General features: G+C 42.5%; 1 protein-coding gene across 3 annotated transcripts; it reads left to right on the forward strand.

Annotated features, from left to right (window-relative positions):
* Positions 1-356: 356 nt before the first annotated feature.
* Positions 357-24621, forward strand: alpl (alkaline phosphatase, biomineralization associated). Of its 3 annotated transcripts, none has more exons than XM_012827975.3 (12): positions 357-473; positions 8159-8312; positions 9094-9213; positions 10342-10457; positions 11122-11296; positions 12349-12524; positions 12817-12957; positions 16244-16313; positions 16446-16580; positions 22593-22784; positions 23098-23217; positions 24056-24621. In XM_012827975.3, the coding sequence occupies exons 2-12, from the start codon at positions 8219-8221 to the stop codon at positions 24337-24339; spliced, it is 1623 nt and encodes a 540-aa protein (XP_012683429.2). In that variant the 5' UTR covers positions 357-473; positions 8159-8218; the 3' UTR covers positions 24340-24621. The 3 variants fall into 3 exon arrangements, with proteins under 3 accessions (XP_012683429.2, XP_031423196.1, XP_031423197.1); XM_031567336.2 differs by lacking the exon at positions 357-473 and adding an exon at positions 6586-7154; XM_031567337.2 differs by lacking the exon at positions 357-473 and adding an exon at positions 7162-7922.
* The last annotated feature ends 2713 nt before the right edge of the window (positions 24622-27334 follow it).

Below are 27334 nucleotides of genomic sequence, written 5' to 3' on the forward strand. Positions count from 1 at the left end.
GCTTTAATTTTAAGTTTAACCCCAGGCTTCATGTCAAAAGTGGTCTGTAGTGACATCGTGTGGATAGTCATGACAGACTTGCATAGATTCTGCCAGTCAAGCATTAATAGAATTGTGAATGATTTTGTGAGCCTAAATTACCTAAATTGCTGACTATGGGTTCCATTGAAGATTTCAGAGGAGGTTTTCATTTCTTGATTTTAGCCTAATATTTGCGCCCTCGGTGTTAATTTTAGGCAAACTCTATGCTCAATCCACCGACAGCTCGCAAGGAGGAGCTCGCGGTTCAAATAACGGTTTAATTATTTCTGGTGGAATCTCGCCATTGTGAGCCCCCCTGACCGCTATTCCCTCGGCGGGGCAATGCAAGCGCTATAAAAGCATTGGCAAGAGAAACGCGAGGAACGCAGAGTGTGTGGTAGCCCTTTTGTCGTTTCTGAAGAGCTTTCTTGCAGGAGTGTAAAAGCGCACGGGTGAGTAGCCTAAGTTATTTGATGTTAACATGTAACATAAAGAAATTCTTTAGATTTTCGCAAGGCTTTTAATATAAGATATGTATTCTATCGAAAAAGTTAATGATAGGCCTATATGTTGGTTAAGTGACCACGGGTACTTGTAGCACCGGCAAGATGCAATGAAGAGTAGCTGAGTTCCTTTCATTTCACGTGTTACTCTAACAACTGCTAAGTAGACCAGCGCTGACTTCAGTGATTTAACATTAATTCATTTCAGTACCCGTATTGATACTGTAGGGAATTGTGGAAACCAAAGCATTTGTTTGATGGGCCTGTATGAAAGTATAGTGGGTCGGCTCACTGACTCTTTTGCATCACTGCAACTCGCTGCGTTCTCTATGCAGAGAGCTATTTGACGGCAGTTTTGGTGAGGTAGCTTGCGCGATTGTTTGCATGTGATAGCTTAAATGGATTTCTTAACGTAGAGGACCGACAGTGGGGTTAGCAGTTACGGCAAAGTAGGTGAATTCAAAGTTGTCTGGGTAAATAAATCAAAGTAGGCTATTGTACGGTAGCCTAATCCCTACGACAGATATATAAAAAATAAAAATTCTAAAAGCCGGTTTGGCGCGTAGCCTATGGTGAAGGCTATATTTTTCTGTCGTAACCTACATCAGAAAATGGTCTTGGCAATTGGTTAAACTTTTCCCTGTCACTTTAACAAGACTACAATTTAGTCAGGCACTGGACAGTGACTGAATGGCCAGTTCAATGGGACATTGTTGTCAGTTGTTATTTTTGTCATCATGAAGATAAACCTATTTAGGGTGGCCACCTGTCTTCGGGAAACTTCCGACCTCAGGCTGTAAACAATGTAGCCTATGCTGAGATGCATAGCGTAGACCGTGCATGCTTTAAGCATAGCCTACTTTCTTCATAGTGAAAGACCTGAGATCGCATAAACCGTACGCTTACATCTTTTCCTCTCTCTATATTCTACATCTGCGCTGATTCAGACTCAAATCGTATTCTAATTGGTGGCCCAGGCAAGCGAGTGTTGGTTTTTCTTTTTTCTGCTTCTAGGGGAGACCGGGTTGTAACGAGGGGCCAGTTGTATCATGTTTAATTTGCCATCTTATGTCTAACGTAAAACTTGACGTGAAACTCTCAGACAACGTGTGATGGCATCAGCATGCTACGTTCAAAATGTCACCTTTTGTCTCAACCTCTGTCAAAAGCTAGGTCTAGAAAAAGAATGGTTTGTGTGGCATTTGTACAGTAAATTGTACTTTCCCCCTTAAAACTGGCATGTTACAACTGTCCTCATTCACTGTTACAACTGTCCCCAATGGCACTCACATTTAGATGAAAATGAGAGAAAAAAGTAAGGCACAGGTGCTTGAATTAGTTAGGTAAATAGAGGTGTATATTCCAAATATGTTAAAATGAAAGCAGTCTCTTTTTCCCAATTTTTTTTTGCAACAAGACAAAATACAAGGCAAAGCAAAAAGTGTTCCAGTAGGACTACCTGGTCTCCCTTACATGAATTACCTTTTTGGGGTGATTGCCTTAATCATGTGAACATGAAGTCAGAAATAGCATGACTAGCCGAAACAAAATGTACCAACAGAGTTAACAACTACTAAAACAAAACTTTAATTAGTTTGCAGATGTATCACTCTATTTATTTCTTTTGGAAGTCTTCCAGGACAGTGTCATGTGCATCACAGTGTCTTTTACACTGTGATTTTGCATATAAAACGCTTAGGTTCACAGACTGAGCCATAGACCAAGAAGAGGTTCCCCTCTCTGAAAAGTTAATTTGCTCCTGCTGAGCCAAGGAAAGTGGAGGGTAAGGGGGCGGAATGCCATTGTGGAAAGACTATATAGGCTACTGGTCGACCGAGAGAAGTTAAACATGAAAACAATGTGCAATCAATGACTATATCTAGTCATTGTGTGCAATAAATTGGGTTGGGTGATATGGACATTTGTTCTATGTAGTTTATAGCAATAATATAGCCTGTAATAATAATAGTATATATATATATAATATAGTGTATCCTTCAATAAAATGCTCCATTTAGAGTTCCATCGCCTCGCTTCCCAAGAAGGCAAACAGGACTAACTGAGACACAGTGTCCTAGTCATATTCCATCTCTCCCAACCCTTTCACGCATAGCATACATTAAGGCCAATAGAAATTCAACTTCTGACCTTGAGATAAGAATGCCTTTGTGTTTGAAATTGTGTCAACTATAATAGCCTGCTATATTTTGCTTTCATTTCTACTCTCACAAATTTACAGATGTAAAGGAAATGTTTGAAGCCTTGCTGAAAATGTCAGGATTAGGACATTATGAAATTAGGAGACAGACGTCCCAATGAACATTAGGAACTAGGAACACTAGGAAACTGAAATATTCACATGCATTCGAGTGCAAATAAACATGATTCCTCTGCTTGATCCAGATAATTTCAATGATATTATCATTCTGGCAATGAAATGTTTATAACAGAGCTTGACATCTGTGTGGTCAGATGAGTTCGCTGTCTGTCAGAATTTTAAGATGAGGAGCCTGCTGAGGAGTCTGTTTTCCTTCACAATATGGTGCTGCAGTGACTAATGGCAATCCCACTGAGCGGAAGACAAGTCGTATACAAGTTGTACAGGCTTCTGTGTGCGTCTGCTAACCCACATTTTGCAATGACGGAACACAGCGTCGACTTTGGGCAAGGCACCCTCTTTAAAATGCTCTGTACTGGAAGAAACCTTCTCACTAAGATCACTACACTGATGGACCATAGAGCAGGTGTTTTCATAGCCTAAAATAGTTTTTTGGAGAAGCACAAAAACCCTTTTCATGACAGGCATCACTACTCTCCTTGATGCTGTCTCCTTAAACGGCTGATAGCTGCCTCTTCGCTGGTCCAGCCTCCTAGAATTTCACGTGTATGTAATTGTTAACTACAGACCACTTTTGAGAATCTGTAATCTGTAAATGACTGACTGACAGGGTTGTAAAGTTGGTTTTTCAGACCCAGTTCCCAGTGTATGTTTTGAATTACGTCTAAGAGTCACATTTCCATGGTAATTTAGTTTGTGTTGTTTTAGACTCAGACGGCCAAAACATCTCGCACGGAGTTCTTAAACTATGCTTCTTTATACCATTGCTACTATTTTTGTTCTTTACATCACAAAGCACATTATTTTCCATCGACTTTCAGCAGAAAGTGTTGAAAGCCCTGTTTTGAAGAAGTGCTCCTCTCAGAAGTTTTGTCTTTCTTTCCTGGGTATATGCCCCTTATTCATTACACAATTATGTGTGTGTGTGTGTGTGTGTGAGTACAAAAAAATGTATAATTTATTGCATTTTTAATAGAGGAATCAGAATCACACAAATGTTAACTGAAAACAGAAGGAGATAATTCAATTTAAAAACATATATAGTGACAAACCTTTCTGAGAAAATAATTATGGAACTTCCTGTCTCGAATCAGACACAGAGGATTTTAGAACTAATCTCTGTCAACACACATAAATGTTTTAAATTCCATCCATCTAACCAATCTGCATTCATCAGCACCGTTACACATAAGAAGGAAACCCATAAGACCAGAGATGCCTTGAGGGCAGTTGAGGGCAAAGCTCTTGAAATGTCCTTTGTTAGCAGTAACAGGCTGAGGCAGCGTTTTGATCGGCGCTGTGTGCAAAGATGTAGAGTGTCAATATTTTGATGTCTCAGATCCACACCAGTTCATGGTTGGATTCATTTACCTGCTATAGATTTATTTTTTGTTTACCTTTTTTACTTTGGGCCATCTCATATCCTTCATCAGTTTGCCCAGGTGATTAAGTAGAATGCTATTTTGCAAATCCATACACTTAGCACAGATTACTGGGGAGGAGTTCTACCCTGTGAACCAGAAAGACCTTCTTCTGGGTATTTACACAACAACTTCCTCTGGCTATCAGCATTGAAATCGCACAGATCAGTGTTAAAGTTGAGATGAATCAGGGACATGTCTAGAAGAGCCATCAATAATCACACTGTATATTTTCAGTTTAATGTCTGTTTATCACGTTGTTTAAAGAAGATATGTATTGTTGTAACAGGATACTGAAAGATTATAATGTTTTTATGGAAAAGTCCTGATGAAAACACCAACACTGTATTTCTTGATTCAACCCGAATTAGCTGGATGTCATGATGACGTAGGCAAGACCCTCGGGGTGGCTGGCGAGGAGAATCTGTGACAAAGTGTCCGTAAGGCAATGTCTCAGCAATATGATGTTCACAACATTCTACAACATACAGCACTGGCTAACAGAAGCCGTGACAAGTTATAGGTTTACAGAATAAACACACTTAAACAATTAAGCAAATGATTACCCACTGGAGTCCCTCTGGAGGGTCCCTTTGGGGGACACAAGGGGTGAACTAAAAACACCTCGGCAGGAATAGTTGGAGTCCTCCTGGGGGGAGTTGGTCCTAGGTGTGAAGGGTGTGACGGCATATACACACGACTGCAGACAGGAAGACCTGGCTACTCATAATAACCATCTGAATGTTAATGAGCATGACATTGGGCATGGTCGACAGAGATATTTGTCATGAAATAAAATGATAAATAATAAATAAAAACTACTTAAGTCCTTCATTAGCACCCAGATGTCTTGTTTCTTGTTGTCAGAGACACTGATGCATAACATAAATGTGCTTGAGGGAACGGAATGCCCCCCTCAGTTGCACTGACCTTGCAAATAAACATTCTCCCTGTCTAAAACTCGCTTTTCACTAGAGCTGCAACGATTAGTCGTCGATTACGAAAAATGGTCGACGATGATTTTTATTGTCGACGCTTCATAAAATATATAAAAAAAAAATAGGCAGAGCTAGCAGAGCTACTGGTAATTTTCATTCGGCATTGCAATGCACTATAGGAAGTGCGAAATAGTGCATCTTTAACTAATAATAATTGACCATCATTGAGAAAAATGGAACAGAATCTGCAAATAGCCTAGCATACAAATCATGCACCGTTTTCTTTGCCCTCCGTTCTCGTACCTTCATGTGCTGCATATCAGAAATGGCCGACTGAAAAGCGAATTATTCTGAGACGGCTCATGTTACCATGGAAACAATAAACAAAGCTAGCTTTAGTAGCTGCTGCATATGAGATATGGCTAACAGAAAAGTTGTCATTTTTCTCAATGATGGTCAATTATTAGTAGTTAAAGAAGCACTATTCCAGTATTTCAAAGAGAATGAGCTGTGGGACCACAAGAACAGTGAGTGTCTAGCAGCAATTATCATAGACATATATGATATATCTATAACTTAGGTTTAAGCTTACATGTTGGAAAACAGAACGTCTCATGGAGGATGCTTGCTAACGCTATTTCATAAATGTTAAGTGCAATGTAGTAAATCAGTGAATTATCAGAGTAGCCTGTATTTTCGTTTGTTCTGAATAGTTAACCTCCTCCACTTAGCATTCTTCAAACAAAAGATTGTGGAAAAAATATATATTTCATAAGTTGAATTTGAATGTCACTTGCAGCCCAGTTATTCTTGCGTTATTTTGCACTTGCAGAGGCTTGATTGCTAATTTGAGTTACTTTTAAAACTTTATTTGCACTTTCTCTTTACTTTTAAAAGCATATTTGCACTTTAATTTGTATTACTATTTAATTTATGTATTATGATTACATTTGTTACTCAAATACATTTGAAATTCAAATTCCAACATTTTGAGTCGTTATTTTAATTTGCTATGGGAAATAATCATTAGATTAGTCGATTAATCGAAAAAATAGTCGATAGATTAATCGATTACCAAAATAATCGTTAGTTGCAGCCCTACTTTTCACACACTGTTTAAGGTTAAAGAAGGGTTCATGGCAGGCTTCCATTGGTAAGATTAGGGTGGACAACACCCACGTCCGTCCACAACATGGTTTGTTTATTCACAGCAGTGCAGTGTATCTAAGGTTGTGGTGACACTGCCTGTTTGTGGGATACTGCATCCCCTCTCCACTCCCTACCGCCCTAAGATGTGGAATCTTCTGTGAGACAGGCAGCCACGGTGTTAAGTCTTAATCCCCCTTCTCCCAAGCAGCCACAGTCCAACAGGGGGCAAATGCACCTCTCTCTGACTGATTAGATTGAGGCAGCTCACAGGGTATCGATTGGTCCCGTCTGCGTGTCCTAGACGGCTCTGGCTTGAGTGTCTGGGGGTGACGGGTGCAGTGTCTTCAGGAGCTGCGCTGTTTTTTTTTTTCATCCAAAATTTGGACTTATCAGCAGGACAGCACCTGTCTGGAGGAAGTACCTCATTGGACACACCTCTGGTGGGACACATCCGCTGGATAGTTGCACACCAGGTCAGACACACGGCTGTTTGGAAGGAGCGCTCTGTCTGGACGCACTCAGATCCGCGCAGCTAAACACCGCTCGACTGAACATTTGGTCAGACACATCTTTGTTTTAGAGCGACGGCCCCTACTGAGAGGAGACCTGGTGTGTTTGGCTGGCATGTCACCAGTGGGTACCTCAGTGGTGGTGACCGCCCTAGCCTCTGGCTTGTTGCTGCTCGTCGTGTTGGCACTGCTCTGCTACTTCACCTGCAGGCTGGCTTCCGGAATTCTGCCCATTGGAACGCCCCTCCGCTTCTGAACATGAGCCCCAGCACTGGGTTGGTAGTAGCTGGGAAAGTGATAAACCATTAGCTTTTTCATATGCGTATGCACCATCTGTAATGTAGTTAGTTTTTAGTTTTTAGACGTGTAAGCAGTGTTTCCATATAGAAGATCCATGGCAATGCTTTGATATGTCATGTCAAGGATAACCGGTCCTATATGCAGTAAATGTGACATATTTCATTGCTATAATCTTGTTAAATTATTCTCCTGTTCCATTTTCAGACATGACAAAAATAACCTTCTCAACCAGTACTTCTTCCCGCACATTGCTACCCCACATGACCTAGTTTTAATATTCTCAGTGCCAGAACAGCACAAATAGATTTTTTCCCCTCTCCTCATTTCCCCCCCATCCACATTGGATATAGCTTTAATAGGATTATTGGTTCTGTTATCTATTTTATGATCTCTCAGGAGGTTGTCCTAGTTGTGGTGAGTTGTAAATAAAATGTATGTAGCACTGCTAAAGAACCCAAAAGTTTGAAGGACCTTCTTCCCTGCTGGGTGGAGGTGTCCACTTAATTAATCGGCTTTGTCAGGCCTGTTAAAGCTCACCATGCCGCGGCTCTCAATCCCATTAAAGTGACCTTGGAGGAGGTGAGAGCAGCTTAGCGCATGGCTTCCCCCCATGGGGAACACGAGCGCCCCACACTCTCTGGGGAGACTCAGCCTCAACCGCTCCTCTAACCAGACAATCCATTTCCCCACTCAGGATGGGAACTCATTGAGCTTCTGGTTCATTTCAGGAAAGCATCGGACATGTAGGATGAAACAAATACAATAAGATCTGCAACCGGTTTGGGTGGAAGGCATGTTTGCTTTTGCAAAATACTGCAAAAGTAAACATGCCTTCCACCCAAACCGGCTGCAAATCTTATGAGTTAGAAATTAGATAGTGAGCAGACAGGCTGATGTCTGTCTCCTTGGGACGAACAGTACACTTGAATAAATGTTTACATCCAGACTGACAGACTTTTTTTTATATTTTCTTGCTTAGGACAAGCTTGGGTCTCCCCTCTCCCTGGGTAGTGGAATGTGACAGTTGCCTCAGGAGACAATGGCACAGCGGATTGTTTGCACCATGATGGTGAGGATTCTTCTCCTCGGTTCCGTCATGGCCCTGGATGTCCTTGGGAAACCAAAGTTTCCTGGTAAGTCATGTTGCAGTTAAAGGTAGACCATGCAATTTGACAACCCCTGACACTGGTCCTTTGTGACAGTGTGACAGCTAATGTGGCACATACTCAAAATGGCAGGTCCTTAGTGGTTTTCCATGGGCATGAATGCTTGTCTTTAACTTTTATAACAGTGCTATAAACCACTCTGTGTTCTTTCGCTATCACTGACAACCTATGACAAGATATGCCAATGGCACGTTATGTAAGTCTGATTACACAGGGTTCAATTTAAATGTTCCTCTTTTTTTTGTTCATGATGACACAGTATTGTAGGAAACATGATTGCAAGCTTAGTCTCATCGAAGGAAAAGACATCTTGGGTCACAAATAAGGTCATGATATCCTACAAGCTTGATTGGAAAGTGGAGTGATTGTTTTACTATTGTCATGAGGAGATTAGGTTGTCTTATAGAAAGGAAACAACATGCATCATGTGTATTTCAACATGCAATTGAGGTGGGGGTGGTAGTAGTGATGGGTTGTTAAGAGGCTTAGGCAGTCACACGCATGGCAGGATAAGAAATAAGGTCTGTATTCTTATCTTCATTTTCTTGGCCTCTTTCTTTAAGTATGCCCGGGGATATGTCCTAAATATGTTTGTGTGTGGGTGTGGGCAAATGCACTTGCTTGTGTGTGTGTGTGTCTGTGTGTGTTTCTGTGTGTGCGCGTGTGTATGTGTGTGTGCGTGTGTGTGTGTGTGTGTGTGTGTGTGTGTGTGTGTGTGTGCGTGTGTGTTTGTGCACCCCTACAACAGATGAAGAGAAGAATCCGTCGTTCTGGAACATGTGGGCACAGCGCTCACTGAAGCAGGCCCTGCAGCTACAGGAGCTCAACAAGAATGTGGCCAAGAACATCATCCTCTTCCTCGGGGATGGTAAGCTGATCTGTTTCTAAATAGTCATGCTGTCTGAATGGAGCATAGTAATCACACCGTACTGTTTCACAGCAATCACTGCACTTCTTACTCATTTCTATGTACACTACCTCCATACAGAATTCCTCATTAGTTTCAGAGGTTAGCCTTTGAAAGTGTAAGATGTAGAACATAAAAGTCAGTTCAAGTCTCGACCGGAGTGCTGCCAGACTGATCCTGTTAAGATGTGTCAAGTGACGCAGAGGGTGAATTTCATTTAAATCAATGAATTATCAGCACTAACTCTGGCGTTTGATATGTGGGTCACTGATAAAGCTCATGTTTCTAAACTCATATTACGTTATCCTGTTGGAGCGGGCTGAGGTGAGGGGCTTAAGGATCATGGTCATGTGTCAGCCCATTTAGCATTTGCCGTTGCCTTTCGCACATGATTCGATTTGACAGGCATGTCAGTTGAGTAGGCACTAGTCAAGTGGTGTTTGTTCATCACAATTCTGTGCCCTTAAATGTGTGTTGCATTGATAGGCAGTGCAGTTTTGAACAAAAACACATCTATTCTTCCTCAAAGCACTTGAGTGCATTGACTCATTGCTTATATACCTTTCATTTAAAAATGTGATGAAAACAGACATTTGCTGAAATAACCCTGTGATTAAGAATTTGTACACATTATTCTAATCTTCTGAATGAGAAATCCCTCTGATAATCCTTAGGTTTCTTACATCTACAGCAAGTTCAAAGTTAGGAACAATGTCGTGTAAGATTGCCAGTCAAGGAGGTTAGCAGGCAAGGTTGTTATGTCAGAGTCCTTGCAGCCCTGACTCCACTGTGAAGTAGCTTGGAAATAGCTGCAGTTATGAGAGCAGGTGATAATGCTGACAATGGAAACTCTCTCAGCTTCCTGTGTATCCTGTTCCTGTCACACATGTTCCCGTGTATCCTATGTTCCTGTCACACATGTTCCCATGTTCTCGCTCTCTCTCCCTTTCTGGCTACCCAATTATTACATTACAGACCTGCTGTGTGTATCTGTGTGTTCATTGAGATGTGTGTGTGCAAATATATGTGTCTGAGTGTGCATGCATGTGTGGGTATGTTTACATGTGTGTGTGTGTGTGTGTCCCACAGGAATGGGAATTCCTACTGTGACGGCAGCACGGATCCTCAAAGGCCAGCTGAGCGGCCAGAGCGGGGAGGAGTTCCAGATGGAAATGGACAAATTCCCCTATGTGGCGCTGTCCAAGGTGGGGGCCTGCTCTGTGCTGATCCTGCCGTGCCAGTCTTTTTGTGCCCATAATCCTGCCATGAAGTGACTAAATAGTTCACTGAGGCAGGAGACTTTACACTCAAACTGTGATGAATGAGCAGCTGATGTTGTTTATTCAGTGGATATTTCATTATATGGTTTGTGTTGTGTAACAGGATCGGTTCTGCAATTGTCAACTTAGGTCAGAATTCATTAGTGATCCATTAAGTGATGAACATAGTAAATATGTAATCACACACACTGGCACACAGGCACACACACACACACACACACACACACACACACACACACACACACACACACACACAGGCAAACACACACACACACATACATTCCATTTGCGCTCCGGACATTCCGTGCATGCCCTGTCCTAGTGAGGGCACTAATCCTTCTGGCTACTTTGGCTTCACTAATACACACACACACACACACACACACACACACACACACACACACACACACACACACACACACACGCACATGCATGTGTATGCCTTAACCCTTCACCCTTGCAGACAGACAAAACCGATGCACTAACACACACTAACTCCCTTGTACGTGGCTTTGGATAAAAGCGTCTGCTAAATGACTAAATGTAATTTAAATGTAAATGTAAATGTCTTAACCCTTGACCCCTGCAGACGTACAACACTGATGCCCAGGTGCCGGACAGTGCAGGCACAGCCACAGCCTACCTCTGCGGGGTCAAGGCCAACGAGGGGACGCTGGGGTTGAGCGCAGCTGCCGTGAGGTCACAGTGCAACACCACCCAAGGCAACGAGGTCACCTCCATCCTCAAATGGGCCAAGGATGCAGGTGAGACAACACCAAGCTCAATGGCCCTTGTGTATGAATGAGTTTCGCTTAAAGAGCGATAGAAACAGACACTTGCTAATCTAAGAAGGGACGTATGACAGGATGCTCCAGCAGCATCAGTGAAGATGAAGTAATCCCTTTTATAGTATGCAAGTTATCTGGACGGAACAAGTTTGCTTGTGTAGAAAAACTAGAGAAAATGGGTTCATCCCACAGCTCATGTGAATGAGTTATGCCATTGTGAATATGATCAGTTGTTTTGAAAAAAGGGATTATTCCAGTATTTGGAAACCCTTCAAGAATAGTTGAGAGATTAGCAGAACATTGACCTGGACTGAGAAATGTTTTATGGAAACAGATTCTCATTAACCAGCCTGAAAGACAAGGGGAAAAAAAACCAAGTGTGCTGCGTTGGCTCTCCCACTAAAATGGTCAAGCAGTATTTTCCAGGAGAAAGCACTGGACTGACAAACTTAGGATGTGTGTGTATAAAACCATGTCAGGAATGAACAACAGAGAGCTTATGAGCTAGATAATGAGCACATGACTGTATGTCTAACACACCACGCATATTTATGGGTTTTGGCAAAGCACAGAGTATGTCTCAGAGGACTTACATTAGTAGTACTCAAGAGACTGATATCTCTTGAAGTCTATCTGTCAAGCTTTGGCAAGCATGGGAGAGAAAGGCTCAAGATAGCATTTCATTAGTAAGCTATGATTGCCTACATAGTTTGAGGTATAATGATATAATGAGTTATGTCATGAATGTATTTTTGCAAGCATATCTCTGGAATGGCCTAGAGTTTAATTATCAAATGGCTGTTGTTGGCCCAGAGAAGCTGTGAAACCACAGAGAGAAGAAAACTTTAAAAATGGGTTTGGACCAAGGTTTGTTTTTGTCTGTTCATACATTTCCCCCCCCAAAAAATCACATATTATACGTTTTGTTTACTGCTCATACTGTGACAGTATATGTCATCTACTTGAATAGCTGTCAACCCGTTTTAATTCAGAGTCCATGTGAATAAAGAGACTGATCTGCTTCTCAGGAAAGTCAGTGGGAATCGTCACGACGACGCGCATCAATCATGCCACACCCAGTGCTGCCTATGCCCACTGTGCCGACCGCGACTGGTTCTCTGACAACGAAATGCCCCCGGAGGCAGTGGATGCTGGCTGCAAAGACATCGCCAGACAGCTCTTTGAGAATATCCCGGAAATCGATGTGAGTCCCCTTCTCCGTAGCATGCATCTTTTAGACTTCTTGTGCTTGCCAGTAAACATGGTGCACACAGCGTGACCCAGCTATGATTTCAAATTCCGAGAACATAGATATTAGATATTGTCTACGAACATAGATATTGTTTAGTTTTGTTGTACCGTCAGCCGGTTGGGATAAAGAGAGCGTTTCAATGCAACATTGATACTGAGTGAACAGATACAAATAGGCCACCAAAGTTCAGCTGTGATAGAATTACATTGAATTCCTATGTGGTGTTTGTAACATGGACATGCAGGTGATTATGGGTGGAGGCAGGAAATACATGTTCCCCATGGACACGCCGGATGTGGAGTACCCCACGGAGAAACAGCACTTTGGCACACGGAAAGATGGCAGGAACCTGGTCAGGGAGTGGAAGGAACGGATGAAAGAGAAAGTAAGCAGTTGTTTGTTGTTAGTTGTTTTTTTCCCTCTCTCCCGCTGTTCTTACTCTCCCCAGTGCACTTTGCTCTCCACTAGACTGGCGTCAACAACAGCAATTTCATTTCAGATCTGATTCTGTTTCCACCCACTGGTCAGCCTCTGGGTTGATGACTTTGCTGACCCTTCTTCAAAAGCTGTAGACAAATCAGCTAATCCGGTCAGTTTTCTGGCTTGGAAGAAAAATAAATAAATATCTTCCCTTCCATAATCCATTTGTATATATATATGATGCCTGCAGATGATATTCAATGTATACAGAGATGGTAAAACAAGAATGTTTCCTCATTTCTGGGAAAACTGTATCTTTAACAATCCCCTGATGGTCAGTGTTTTTTCTGGATTTAAAGTGGTGGATCTCAGCCCTGCGCTGCATACTTATTTATTTCCATGCAGCCACACCAGATTAAATTCACGAATGCCCCAAAAGATGCCGTTAGCATCTATGCTGACTTCTACCTCACTCAGCCACCATAACAGTCCAGTCCCTGCTGTCAGTAATTGGCAGGCAGGGAGGCATGTCTCCAAGGAGGTTTCCTGATTGGACAATACAGGTGGACTGTGTGGAAACTGTTGTTCACAGAAGGCAGGGGGAGTTCAAGTTTCCATGATAGCGGTGAGAATGTAAAGCCACCTGGCCCCTGAGCCAGTAGTTAGGAATAGGTCAATAATTACCCTCTGGACAGCTGTGGCAGAAACCCAGATGTGAAGGCTTGTTAAGATTGTGTAAAGCTGGGTGGGACCAAAACTGTCATAAAAGCTCCTTCTTCGGGACATTAACTACATATTTGAGACTGTATTAATTTAGCTGGACTTCAAAAGCTGAAAGCAAGCTGACTGCAGCTGTTTCCCCCTTCAGTACCCCCAATGAAATAGTGCCACGGGCAGTGCATCTGTTTATCAGAAGGGAATTGGGGGCAGAGGTACAGACAGGCATGCTGGGTGCGAATGGCAGGATGATGACTTGGCCTCCATTATTACCCCTGTGGAAGAGGATGGGGCAGTTGGCCAATCAGTCCGGTAGAATGCAGCACTCTCACGAATGCAAAGAGGTGGTTGTCTGGTTTATTTCATTCCATGATGGTATTATTATGTATGTGTCAGTTATCTTTCTAATAGACACTTTACAGTAACTGATAGAGTTCAGCCAGTATCTTGATGTAAAACAATTTTAGTTGAATTTATTATGTGACTTAAAAGCAGTGGCGGCTCCTGAAAAAATTCTCAGGGGGGGCAATTTTTTTGATAACGATTAAGGCAACCCATTCAGTAGGTACATTAAGTTAGCTGATTAACTCATACAGCAATACCTTTTTGTCCACTATTGGCAGCACACAACAGTAATATGTCCCCTCGTTCTACATAGCTAGAGTAGCAAGTTAGAGGTGGAAAGCTATGGAAGAAAGTTGCATCCAGGAGCCTTCATAAGCAAACATGATGTGGCTCCACATTAAATTATCTCACTTTTTCATTATCCACGTGTCTCAAATGTTGTATGATATAATTCAAGCCTTTCTGTTAAGGCCTGACCTTACCACAACTTTACCATCCAGCCCTCTGTCATGAACAGCAATAAACAATGAATCCCTAAACTAGTCTCCTCAAAACAACAGCTTGTTAACCACAATCGTTTGTCTAACAATAATTTACATACTGATATTTGACATTGATCAGACAAATCATTTGTGGTGCCGTAGTGAATGCTGGCGTACCACAGCCACACACTCGCTCCTCAAAGAGCATGAATGAAGCTAGTTGTATTCCTAAACTTCAGTTTGGAACTTGCATCACTAATTGATGTCATCTCATTGATGAGCGTGAGAGGTCAGGGGTCAGAGGACCCAGATGCCTGCATGGTGTGAGCCGGTCACATGAGGCCCATGGCCAAGCCTCAAATGAAGTGAACGAACAGCAGCCCCCCCCCCCCCCCCCCCCCCCCTCCAGTTACTGACTCCAATTAATTTCACGGCTTATGTCTGGCTCCTCGCTTTCTGGAAACTGGGGATAAGATAAGCCAAAAGTGTGTCTGGCCCGGTCTTCTCTGTAATTTCGGGGGACGATGACAAGAGCAGGCGGTGGCCCAGATAATTGAATGTGGGAGAGCGGGGTCTAATAATCACCAGCGGTGTGGACAGTCCTCAGGCTCGGATGCGCTAGCTGGGTGCGCTTGGTGCGTGGCCTATGTGAAACTATTGGCTCCACTGTAATCACTGTCTGCAATACACTGAAAAATCCTAAGAGCTCAAGGGGTCAGTGACCCGATGGTCTAACGCTGGTCTTGAGAAATGCAGCTCTTGTGGAAATACAAAGAAACACAGTCGATAACACTAGATGGTGTTTGAGTCATGTAAACCATTACACATACATTTCAATGTCTGAGGTTGTCAAAATTGTTTGAATGGCAAATATTTTAATACTGAAGATTGGATATGAATGCAGAAGAGGTTGCTGCTGTTAAAATGGAGAAACAATGCAATGAGCAGGCTGCATGAAGGGCTGTCATGTTTTAATTTAATAATTGACTAAGTATATACAGTAGATAACACGACAGACAGTGTTTTAGGATCACCTCAAGGTATGGACCAGTGACTGACACATGTAGTAAAATCAGAGGATGAAACAAGCCTGGTCTTAATCGGCTTACTTTACTTCCGAGCTTTAAGGATCATAGTATGATGGAGTTTAGGACAGGGAAAGTCACATGACAACACAGGAAGGTTTGGGCCACAAAGGTTTGAGGAACAGACACATGAACAAGACTGTGTGTTGAAACCTCAGTGAAATTGGCTTGGAAATAAAAGCAAACAAAAAATGGGGTATGAACTGTTATCTATTATTATAGAACAGTTTGGAGGTGATCTTCCACTCGCAGTTAACGGCAATATTTAATGTATAACACTGCTAACAGCATCGTATTACTACTTATACCATATCAACTGAGTTATTTTATTCTTTTTTTCTATTCTTTATTCATACACAGTAGTCTCCTGAGAATTGTGTCTCTATTTAAAACAGCCCTGTTGACTTGCATGAAAGAGTATAAATAAGAATAGTTAAAAAAGTGAAATAAAAGTTGGAGGTTTGGGCACAGTGTAAACATGAATAGGCTACTAAGCAGCTCAGGTTGTACCAGAACAAGCACAGAAATAAATGGAAAGCAAAGGTAAACAGGAAGATGTGAAGTGTTAAAAATATTTGAATATTGGTGTAAAACGTTTTTCTTTTCATATCTACCTAAATAGAGGGCCCATTATGTCTGGAACAAGAAAGAACTTCTTTCTCTCAACCCCAGCAAGGCAGACTACATTCTTGGTGAGTCATTTTTCCCTCATCCAAACCTTTTCTCCCAGACATGCCCTTTTAATGTTGTGACCATCTAGCCTACTGCTGACATCTGTTTTCTCTCTCTCTCTCTTTCACTCTCTTACTTCGACATATTCACAGGTCTGTTTGAGCCATCTGACCTTCCATACAACCTGGAGAGAAACAAAGAGACAGACCCATCACTCACAGAGATGGTGGACGTGGCCCTGAAAATCCTCAAGAAGAACCCCAACGGATTCTTCCTGCTGGTGGAGGGTGAGAGCCTCGTGTTTTCCTTACATTGTTTTACGAAACCTCATCCGCTTCATACTTCATTCGGCCAGGTTCAGCTCTCAGCTGCACTGCTCTCAGTCAGAGTTTTCTTAGTGCCAGGTGACCTTGTGTTGTGTTATGGGAATGGAGAGTGAGGAGCTGGGCAAGTCTGAAAGGAATCATGTTCTCATGCAAGACTGATGTTTTGGAAGAATCTGACTTGCTTGCATTTCTATTCCCACAATAAGTAGATGCTCTATTTCAGTGCTTCAGCACTCATTAGTCAGGACAAATCATGTATTAGTTATGTAATTATAAACAGATGTTTAGCAAGCTCCCCACCCCAGCCCTGACATAAAAAAACAGATCCAACAGCAAATGGGGTTTGGAGGCTGTCTGTAACTCTGAGGCTTTCAGCTACAGTCTCCTGGCAATTACTTACTGTCCTGTGTTAACACCATTTGTGGTGGTGTCGGGGTGAAGCAGTGTTGTTGGTGTTGGTTGTGGCTTGCTCTGTGTGTGAACCTTACAGGAGTATATTTACTCTGTGCAACATGAATGTAAACATTGTTTGTTTTAGTAGGATGGGTTTCTTCAGTGTTGCTCGAGAGGTCATTCTCCAGTCATATTTCCTGTGCAAGTGGTGCCTAGTGCAAGTAACACGTGATGGGCTCATTTCAACTTGAGCAAGTTCATCTAAGTTTGTTTTGGGGCTGAGGAAGATTGATTAACCCTTTCATGCATGCATTATGAAGTCATACCAAGCAATGTTATTGGCCCTTATCCACAGATATAGTTGGAGTTGGAAGGAACTGACAGTGGTCAGATGGTTGTCATAGAACAGCATATTCAAATTCAATTTCCTTGTGCTGAATCTATAATTCCATGGGTCAGCTAGAGCAGTGGTCCCCAACCACCGGGCCGCGGCCCGGTACCGGTCCGTGAGGCATTTCCTACCGGGCCGCAGTGGCGGCGCCAGAATTTTTTTTCTGCAGGTGCTATGGGGGAGCTAGGCGTTTTAGTGAGGGTGCTATGAAATGAGGATGATAGCCTATGTGTCACATGGTTCTCTACTACAACAACTTTACATGTTTGCTCTCTGAAGCGTTTTTGGGGTCCATGAAAAGCGCAAAACCGATTGTATTATTATTATCATTATCTAGGCTTCTTCCGACAGACGCGCACATCTGCGACGGTCACTGTCAAAAGGCATACAGCATGTTATAGAGTCCGCAATCCCAAATACCTAATTTACTTTGAAACACTTGTGGTAGTGAGGATTAAAGTTGGGCGACAGGTGACCACTACCATGTCAGAGTGAAATTAATCTTGGAATAGCAGATATAAATAACTAAAACAGTCAAAGAGTCAGAAATGCGTTAAAAAGGTGTATATTATTTCAGTTCACAATCATCAATAATCACATAGAACCTTAAGTATACATAGCACATAGACAGACTGCTTTTCTTAGGCTAAAGAGTATCTGAATTTTTTAAGGCGGCTCCAAAAAAATCCAAAAAAGAGGAAAAAGGCAAAAAGTTAAAATCTTCGGCAAAATAGGGCATCTTAGTTGCTAATCAACCGAAACGAGTCTTCAGCGACACAGGGCAATCAATGTATGCAACAAATCAGACAGCTTTCATTAATGTTACACAGCTAACAATACCTTAGTTGCATTGTACTCCAACCACGCAAACTGTCCCAACCAGCTTTTACAAAAACTCCTTTGTTGGACTCCAAACATGCAAGGTGGATATTTCTGGAGTTTTGGTCTTCTCGGACCATCCTGAGCGTTCATGCTAATGTCACTGATGCTGCTAGCACCATGGTTAGCACCCTCAGTAGTGGTGGAGGGTTGACCTCCTTGACCACAACATTCCTCTCCTTAAAAATCCACACCAGATACCCCTGGCATTTCTTCTTCTTCTACGTCACTCTTCTTTCTTAATCGTTCTTCCAAACATGGACATTTAGGTAGCAAAAACCGATGCATTGTTGATATTCACTTGAAACTACCACGCACTAGCTTGCTTTCTCCTTCAACCGTCCGGTAACGTCAACATTCAAGCGTGCGACGTGAAAGTTGGGTCAAAGGTTATGACAGAATGTTTGCTCTGTGTCTAAAACAATCTGTTCATTTCAATCTGTTATTATTTTCTTTAGTGAGTTAAATATTATTATCACACAATAAATAACGCAGAATGAAATTAAATAACAATAATAAATAAACCATTATTTTCTTGGGGGTGCTATGGCTAATCCAGGGGGAGCTAGAGCACCCCCTAGCCCCCCCCCCCCCCTAGCGCCGCCCCTGCCGGGCCGCAAAGAAAGAATAAATCATTTATATAATTTCCGTTGTATTAATTATTAGAGTCTGTTTTATTTTGAAAAACGACTAGATTTTCCCCGACGTAACATTCGCCTGTGCCTTTTGACACGTCAAGACACTTGTCTCGGTCACTTGATAGTTACTCAAAAAACAAGCCTGCAAACTAGCAAAAATGAGTAAGAAACAAACGTCCTTTGAGGCATGCAACTGAAGAGACGTGTGCACAATCCACAGACTCCACAGCAACGCGAAATAAACTTCAGACTGATCAAAATCATGTCAAAGCGGAAAGCAAGCACCGGTGGATTAAACGCAGACCAGTAGTTGCAGAATGTGTCCACTCTATTCCAATATGCCTATATCCACGCGATTGAGTTTAATGCTTATTTATTTATTCACTTACATTTGCAGTGTTCGTGTAGTGCTTTTAGAACATCACGATGCCTCTTAGAATCATGAATTTAAATGTGAAACGTAATTGTTAATGATTAAAATATTCTTATAGGCTATATTTTTTTTATAATTATTTAAATCCGAGGATGTCTGTAGAATTGACGTGAACCCAATCACCAACGGTTTCTCACAAATGAAGCCCTTAAGAACAATCTGGCTGATTCACCACTGCTATTTAGCATTCTTAAATTCTAGTCCAAGTTAAGTTGGTCCGACGTTTTTTTTTTTTCTCCGTCTGTGACATCGCCCATCAAGGTAACCCATCAAGGTAACTGTCCTTAAGCAATGGATGCTGGGTTGATATCGTCTGGTAGCTTTTACCTTATCTAAGTTTGTGTAAGTTTGTTTTTTGTGACGTAGTGGAGGAGTTCACTGGTCCTACATCTGCACAGTGTGATTGATGGCCATCACAGCCTGTTGATAGCAGTTTTCACTGAGCTCTTCTCAGCCACTGGATGAAAGCCAGGCTTTTAGAAAGGTTGTTGGCTATGTTGCATTGGTATGAGTGTGTGTGTGTGTGTGTGTGTGTGTGTGTTTGTGTGTGTGTGTAAACACATGCTTATGTGTTGTTTTCAGTGTGTTTGAGTGTGTGTGTGTGTGTTTGTGTGTGTGTGTGTATAAACACATGCTTATGTGTTTTTTTTAGTAAATGTGTGTGTGTGGTTGCTGCTTTTGACGTAGAAACTATGCGACAACGGCATAAGCGGCATAAGCATGTGCTGGGTGGGTAAAAGAACACATCCATTATTTCTGACACTTAAAAACCAATTGACCAATGAAAATGCGGGACATTATATCAGTAAGCATGATGCGGGACAAAGGGTCTAAAATGCAGTACACTGCAACACAAAGCGGGTGGATTGCTCACAATGATGAGAAGACTAAAGAGAGACTGCTCAAGATGGGTTACACCAACTTTGTGCAATTTAGTAGGGGCTTGATGATCACCATTAGTAAGGGTTGATCAATAACAGCAGGAGTGTTGTGGACAGTGGCGGTACTAGAGTTGTAAACATGCCCTGGCCAGGCGGTGGCCAAGGTTACGTCAGGGGGTCCATAGGCCGTGACAAAACATGCACTGGCATCTAAGGAGCATGGATGAATCCCATGGTTGCTGATTAAAGGTGGAAGTGATACCTTACTTAACCTGCAGAGTTATTCTGTGTGGCAGATAGTGGTGACTTCTTTAACATTCTGTTACCCTACACTAGAGTTACTTCAGTAGAATTGTTTAACATACTATGAATAACCAGTGTCTCTACCTCGGAGCTGCAGCTCAATTTCTTTCTTATAAACACACACACACACACACACACACACACACACAAGCATGCGCACACAAACATACTCTGTTTTCATGAATATATAATATGGTGTTGAACATCTAAAATATTTTCAGAAAAAAAGCTCAAGCACTAAGGAGATAAAATAGCATTTGTGTGTGACATCATTTGCATAGTTTATTTACAACAAAAAAACAAACACACACACACACACACACATCTACCAGGTATGGCCAACTTTTACCTTTAGACCTCTCTGATCCACACAAGTCAAGCAATATGTTTTTTCTGTCTGCAAGAAAGCACAAAATATTATCAAGAGGAAATGGACTTGAAAATGAAATATAGTTTCGGTGCCCAGTACCCATCAATATTACAAACATAAACAATGTTCCCTGCAATTGCAAAGTTGTTTTTATTCAAAAACATATTTTCTCAACAACAACCCCTATTTAACCCATATATAAATATATTCTTGTTTGTAACTCAAGCTCACATATATTTGACAGGTTTTGTTAGGTTACTTATTTGTTGTCCTGTTAGTTACACACGCCACAAAATGATAATGTTACTTTAACCCCCATTACTTTTCAACTTCTATATCTCAATTCACACGGAATTATCTTGATCTTCTGGGACATGTTTATGTAAGGGTTCAATTTGAAAACTTGATTCCACCCCAACCCCAGGGACAAATCTCACTCCAAGCTCACTGCAAGTATAATGATGACAAATGATCAATACAGCTGCAGAGCATTTATCAGGCCCTGCTATCTGACTCATATCTTCACTATCTCTCACTTGGGAAGCCCCCCTTCCCCCTTCCATCTCTCCTATTCTTCTTTTCCTTCCCTCTACTTAGCTTCTGCAAAAGCATCTAATTGCACCACGTCTGGCTTGACAGACAGCAGCGCCAGTCTAATGCCACGGTTGGCATCTCTCCCCGCCTGTAAGACATTGCTGGCCTGCTATTCCTCAGTGGGCATATTTGCTTTTCGTGAGGCAAGTATCGCATGCTTGGCGGATCTCTCCACTCAATGTTTCAGAGAACTGGGTGTGACAGTAAAGTAACCTATCGTTCTCTTTCATCATCATGTGTTCAAGATCCACCTGAGATGGGAGATCTGGATAACTCCCTGATTGCGCTTCACGAATACAGTGAGACTCTTATCAGGCAGAAGTATGGTGCCCTCAGAGAGGTGGTGGCAGACTCATTCTATGTGTTAAGCCCAACATAGTTAGGGCCATACTTGTGGCCACAAGATAGATGGGATGAGCTGGGGTTCTGCGCTGAGACCAGAGTGAGCTATCAGGATCCTGGTAGAACGATAGAGACGGTAGAACCTCACAATAGCTATGGCTTCTACAAGCCAGTGAGGCAGGCGTTACTTAGAGATGGGATTTCCTGAATGGGGAGAACTGGTCACTCCACAGTGAGATCAGAGAGAATCTGAGCAGCACTTTGGGCCGTGGGTGGGCTAGTGCGTTTACGCCAAGGGCCGCAAGGCAAAGAGATCTACGGCTCCCTGGCCATATTTCCCCCATAGCAGTTCCACTATCCGAGGGTGGAAACCGCGCTCTCCATGGAGTGGGTTTCCCCTTGACGGCAGGTTTGCACCTGTGTTCAGGACACCTGGGACATGTGTTGCGCATAAAGACAGGAGGTGCTAGCTGCCCCATTGAAGCAGTGCCAGGCAGTGCAGAAGGGGGGAGCCCATGGTGTCCCTGCAGGCGGGCAAGTAAATGTCTGGCTCCGCCACTGTAGGTGTGAAGCTGAAAGTGATGCCAAAGCCAATTAATGCAGCAGTAAGAAGGTGTTTATCTGTACTTCACGTGACCATATACCGTCAAAATGAATTAGAAGATGATTCCAAAACTACTTGCCTTAAAAAATATACCTCAAATATGTCAAATTACTGCATACTGTTGTTTTAATATTCTGTGTGCCAGGGGGGAGGATTGACCATGGTCACCATGATGGCAAAGCCAAGCAGGCGTTGCATGAGACAGTGGAAATGGACCGTGCCATTGGCCGGGCAGGCCTGCTCACCAGTACCCACGAGACCCTGACCGTTGTCACGGCGGACCACTCACACGTCTTCAACTTCGGAGGCTACACGCGACGAGGGAACAACATCTTTGGTGAATTACTAATACCATAACAGTTTCAGTTAAATATTGGCATTTTTTTTTGTGTTAAGGAACTTACAGTACGTTGCTTGTACTTTTTTAGGCCTCATTTTGAGGAATATTTTCCCCTCTGCACAGAACCCATGATCTTAATGTTAATACTGCTTCAAGCCACAAGTGTATTATTAGTCGCATTTTTTCCAGAGCATTGTTACAGCATGGTGGTTAAATCATGGATTCACTGCCCACTCCGCTGCCTTACGCTCTCTATGGTTATGCTATGTTGTGGTTGACCTTGAATAACCATGGTAGTATTATCTTACAGGATTGGCTCCAATGATGAGTGATATTGACCAGAAACCCTTCACATCCATCCTTTACGGGAATGGCCCAGGCTTCAAGCTGATCGACGGCCTGAGAGAGAACGTCTCCACAGTGGACTACCGTACGCTATCTTCCTCACCCTTCCTCACCCCCTCACCCACCGCACTGTCTGTGATCTCACTTTTAGTCACAAGAACTCTGTAGTTCGCATGGATCGCTCAGAATTTGTGACTGTGACCCTGACCCTTTCAGCTGAGTTTTCTAAACCCTGAATTAGACGTTTGCAACATGCTCGTAGGTGTGCAGGATGTTTACGGCTGCTGGGTCTCAGCCCGCCTCATCAAGCAGGAGAGCAACACAATAGAACAGGACGACAGTGAGGGGAGATAAACTCATCTTATCTCCACTGACTCTTCCTCTGGCTTTCTTGGTACTGTTTTGGCACAGATGGTGAAGTAGTTAAATACGTTTATCAAACCCTAAATATAAAAGGCTCTTCAAGACTTCTATTTTGTTTCAAGAAATCACATGAATGATGCGTAGAACTGGCTGTGACCTCGTCTTTTTTTCACCCCCTTTATTTGAGAGAATCTTTATGAGGGGACACCCACCATACAAAAAAACGAATTTTCTGATAATATTGTTCAAGCTCTCCTCTTGACTTACATGTCATCCGATCAATGTCAGAAACACCGATACAAGTCCTCTTCTCATTTTATACATGAATCATCCTGAACAAAAAAAATATCATGTTTAGTAACATTTCTGCAATTATATAATAGTTCTCCTACAAAGTAGATCCATAATCCAGCAGCATAACTTTCTCCCACTCTCTGAATCAAATTGATTAAATCTCTCTCTCTTTTTCTCCCTCTATCTTTCCCTCCCTCTCCCCCACCTTTTGTCTCCCTCTGTCTCTGTCTCTCTCTCTTTCCCTCTCTCTGTCTCTATCCCCCCAGAGCAAAACAACTACCAGGCCCAGTCGGCCGTGCCCCTGCGCTTCGAGACCCACGGCGGGGAGGACGTGGCAGTCTTCTCCAAGGGCCCGATGGCCCACCTGCTCCACGGAGTGCAGGAGCAGAACTACATCCCCCACGTCATGGCCTACGCTGCCTGCGTGGGGCAGAACCACGAGCACTGCGGCTCGTCCTCGAGCTCCGCCGTCAGCCCCAGGCCCAGCCCGGCCACCACGGCCATATCCACGCTGGCTGCAGCGCTCACGCTAGCCTGGCTGCACTGCTGACAGCCCTGTCTGTCAAAAGCTCCCTCCCTTCCCTCCCTCCCTCCCTATCTCCACAGCAGAGAAATAGGGAGGGAGGCATTAGTGTGCACTGTGCATCCACTGTGCACTTTCACACACAAAGACACACACACACACACACACACACACACACACACACACGCACACATGGATATACAGAGACTTACATATGCACTGACGCGAAGACACACATTCACATTCACACACGCTGATATGAACACATAGACATGTGCAAACATATAGACATGTGCACACACACACACACACGCACACAAACACACACACACACACACGCACACAAACACACACACACAAACACACACTGATATTTACACATATGCATGTGCATACACACACACACACACACAAACACTCACACACACTGTTCACATACACACATGAACACAACAGTGTGTGCATAGGCATTTATACACAACACACACACACACACACACACACACTGTAACCTTTCCCTTCTCCTCTACCATTTAGATGGAACCACAGTCTCCCTCTAAATAGATTTTTAAATTGTATAAATTGTATTCATTTTTAAAGCAGTTCTGTACAGTTTATAGACTAAGGGACCAACCCAAGGGCTTTTAAAGGGCAATATGGACAGAAAGAGAGACAGAGAAAAGAAGAGAGGGAGAGAGAGAGAGAGAGAGAGAGAGAGAGAGAGAGATGAAGGGGGGCAAGAGGGTGTCCCTGACATTTGAAAAGGTCAGTCAAAATACAGTTTAGTGGGTGCATTTCATAAAGGCTAGAGGTTGTTTTCGTTTCTTACTGTCTTTTTTCACTGTTGTGGTCATACAATGCCATCTTATGCAGCGTGTTGAGACAAATATGGGAAACTCTGAGGACTGTTTAAATCTACCGCGGACTGCTCTTCAGGACAGTTCCATACATTTCCACAGGAAAATGATCAGCCAAACACACTTTGTTTCAGTGACTTCGCTGGCAAGAGATTAGTTTAGTTTAGTCAAACCTAGAGACAGCTCTCCCTCCGTGAGGTTTTTGATATCAATATGCCATGTTCATTAGTTCAGTCATCAGAGAGACGGTTTCAGTCCACTTCATCAAATGCTACCAGTTACTGAAGGGCGGCTGAGCAAACCTACACTGAGGTTTATTCCGAGGTTGTGTGTTAATGCTCCTTTATCCTATAATTCTTATGAAATCCATCTCATAAGCATTCTTTGCATTCCCAAGTCATCTGGTTTTCCAATCTAACAGTCCCATCTAACGTGTTTGAAAATGTGCCGAGAGTAATGAAGAGAATCATGCCATAAAGTACGTTTTTGTAAGTCACAGTTTTTAACGAATGCTTTCATTTTTCTTCGACCGTAGACTAAATATGACAGGAACACAAATGAATAACAGTAAATACTTGTGGGAAAATGGGTTTCCCTTGCCAATAAAAACACCATGTCAGTTTTTCTAAGACGTTGTGGTTGCATTATTTACTGCCAATGTTGTCTGTAATGTAATGTATGACAATTTTGAGAACCATTTATGGTTTGAATAGGCTCCTCTAGGCATTATGTATGTTCAAAAACGCTGTTTTAGCCAACTTATTCTTTCTTTTGTTCTGATTGATGAAGACTAACGGAATTTCCGCCACAAAGCTACTGGCAAAGTGTCTCATTTTTGGATTACGCCGGGTGCTTGGAGCAGGGTAAAATCCATTTCATTGTGAGAAGTTCTAGAGAATGTTCAGAACTGAGTTCTCTGTTTCTCTGCGAGCTGTTATCCTGCCTCAACTCATAAAACTCAACTCAAGGTCTGATTTCTGGAAAGGGTGACACATCCTGTCATAAAATATCATGACAGTGCCACTTGAGATGATGACATGACAGCGACAGTGTCGGATGACATACTGTCAACAGACCAGTAACATAGTCATCTGGCACCATCAGTATCTGTCTTGACAGCTCTCATAATATTAGATGGCATGGAAGCCTATGTCGCTTATTAATAATCCCAGACTGTCATAGCATCAAGCATTATGTGAGTTACAAATGATTGGATCTGACATTGTGGTAACACTGAAATAAACCCATTATAAATCCTTAGGACTGCATAGACATAAAATGCTGTTGTAATACTTTCAATAGCCCATCCTTGTACCGAAAGGATATTTAACAAATACTTGACAAATTGTCTGCAAAAACACCTATGACCTTGCCAAACTCTCTCCAACCTGTCAACAAACTTTCAACTAATCCCACGTAAACTACAGTCTGGACACCTGCACATGACATGACGCCCATACTAAGTCTATTTTTATTTTCTAACTGTCAACAGAGCGCACAGTTTGTCCTGAAGAAAATGGGTCACTAAATGAGTGTGACCAAAGTGTCTTAACAGCCTCCAAGACAAAAGGGATATTTTCTGGAAATAAGTCTGGCTTGGGTCTGTTCCCATCACACATTTGGGTTCCCAGAAACACGTCAGAATAATCCAGCTAAAAACAACGTGAAATGTCATTTAAAGTTTGTTTTTGGTTTCTTGCTATTGATGGTCATTTTGTACCACAGATTAATGGAGGCTCAGTCAGAGAATGCTTCTCAATCAGGATGCAAGTTAACTTATTCAGCCGTGCAGTGCAGGAGAGAGGCAAGAGGACCCCCTCGAAAACGAGATGCTGCATCTCAAGGGGTTATCCTCCAAACAAGAAATTTCAAAAAGTTCACATGAAGGTCTCACTTCTCTAATTAGATAGGGAAACGTCTGGGTTTTTGTATCTTAACAGGCTGACGAGAGAGGATGTTTATCAATGGACCCCATAGACATATATAGATATGTCTATATATGTCTATGATGTACCCAGCCTGACATGGAAATGATATGTGACCCCATTGAGATAGCATGCTACTCTAAACAACGCTGTCTTGATTATTTGGAACAGATATTTACTAACACAGAGAATTCAAACAGTAACAGTGGCACTTGTGGAAAAATACAGCCTGAAAAAAAC

Source organism: Clupea harengus, chromosome 5, assembly GCF_900700415.2.
Source record: "Clupea harengus chromosome 5, Ch_v2.0.2, whole genome shotgun sequence".
NCBI lineage: Eukaryota > Metazoa > Chordata > Actinopteri > Clupeiformes > Clupeidae > Clupea > Clupea harengus.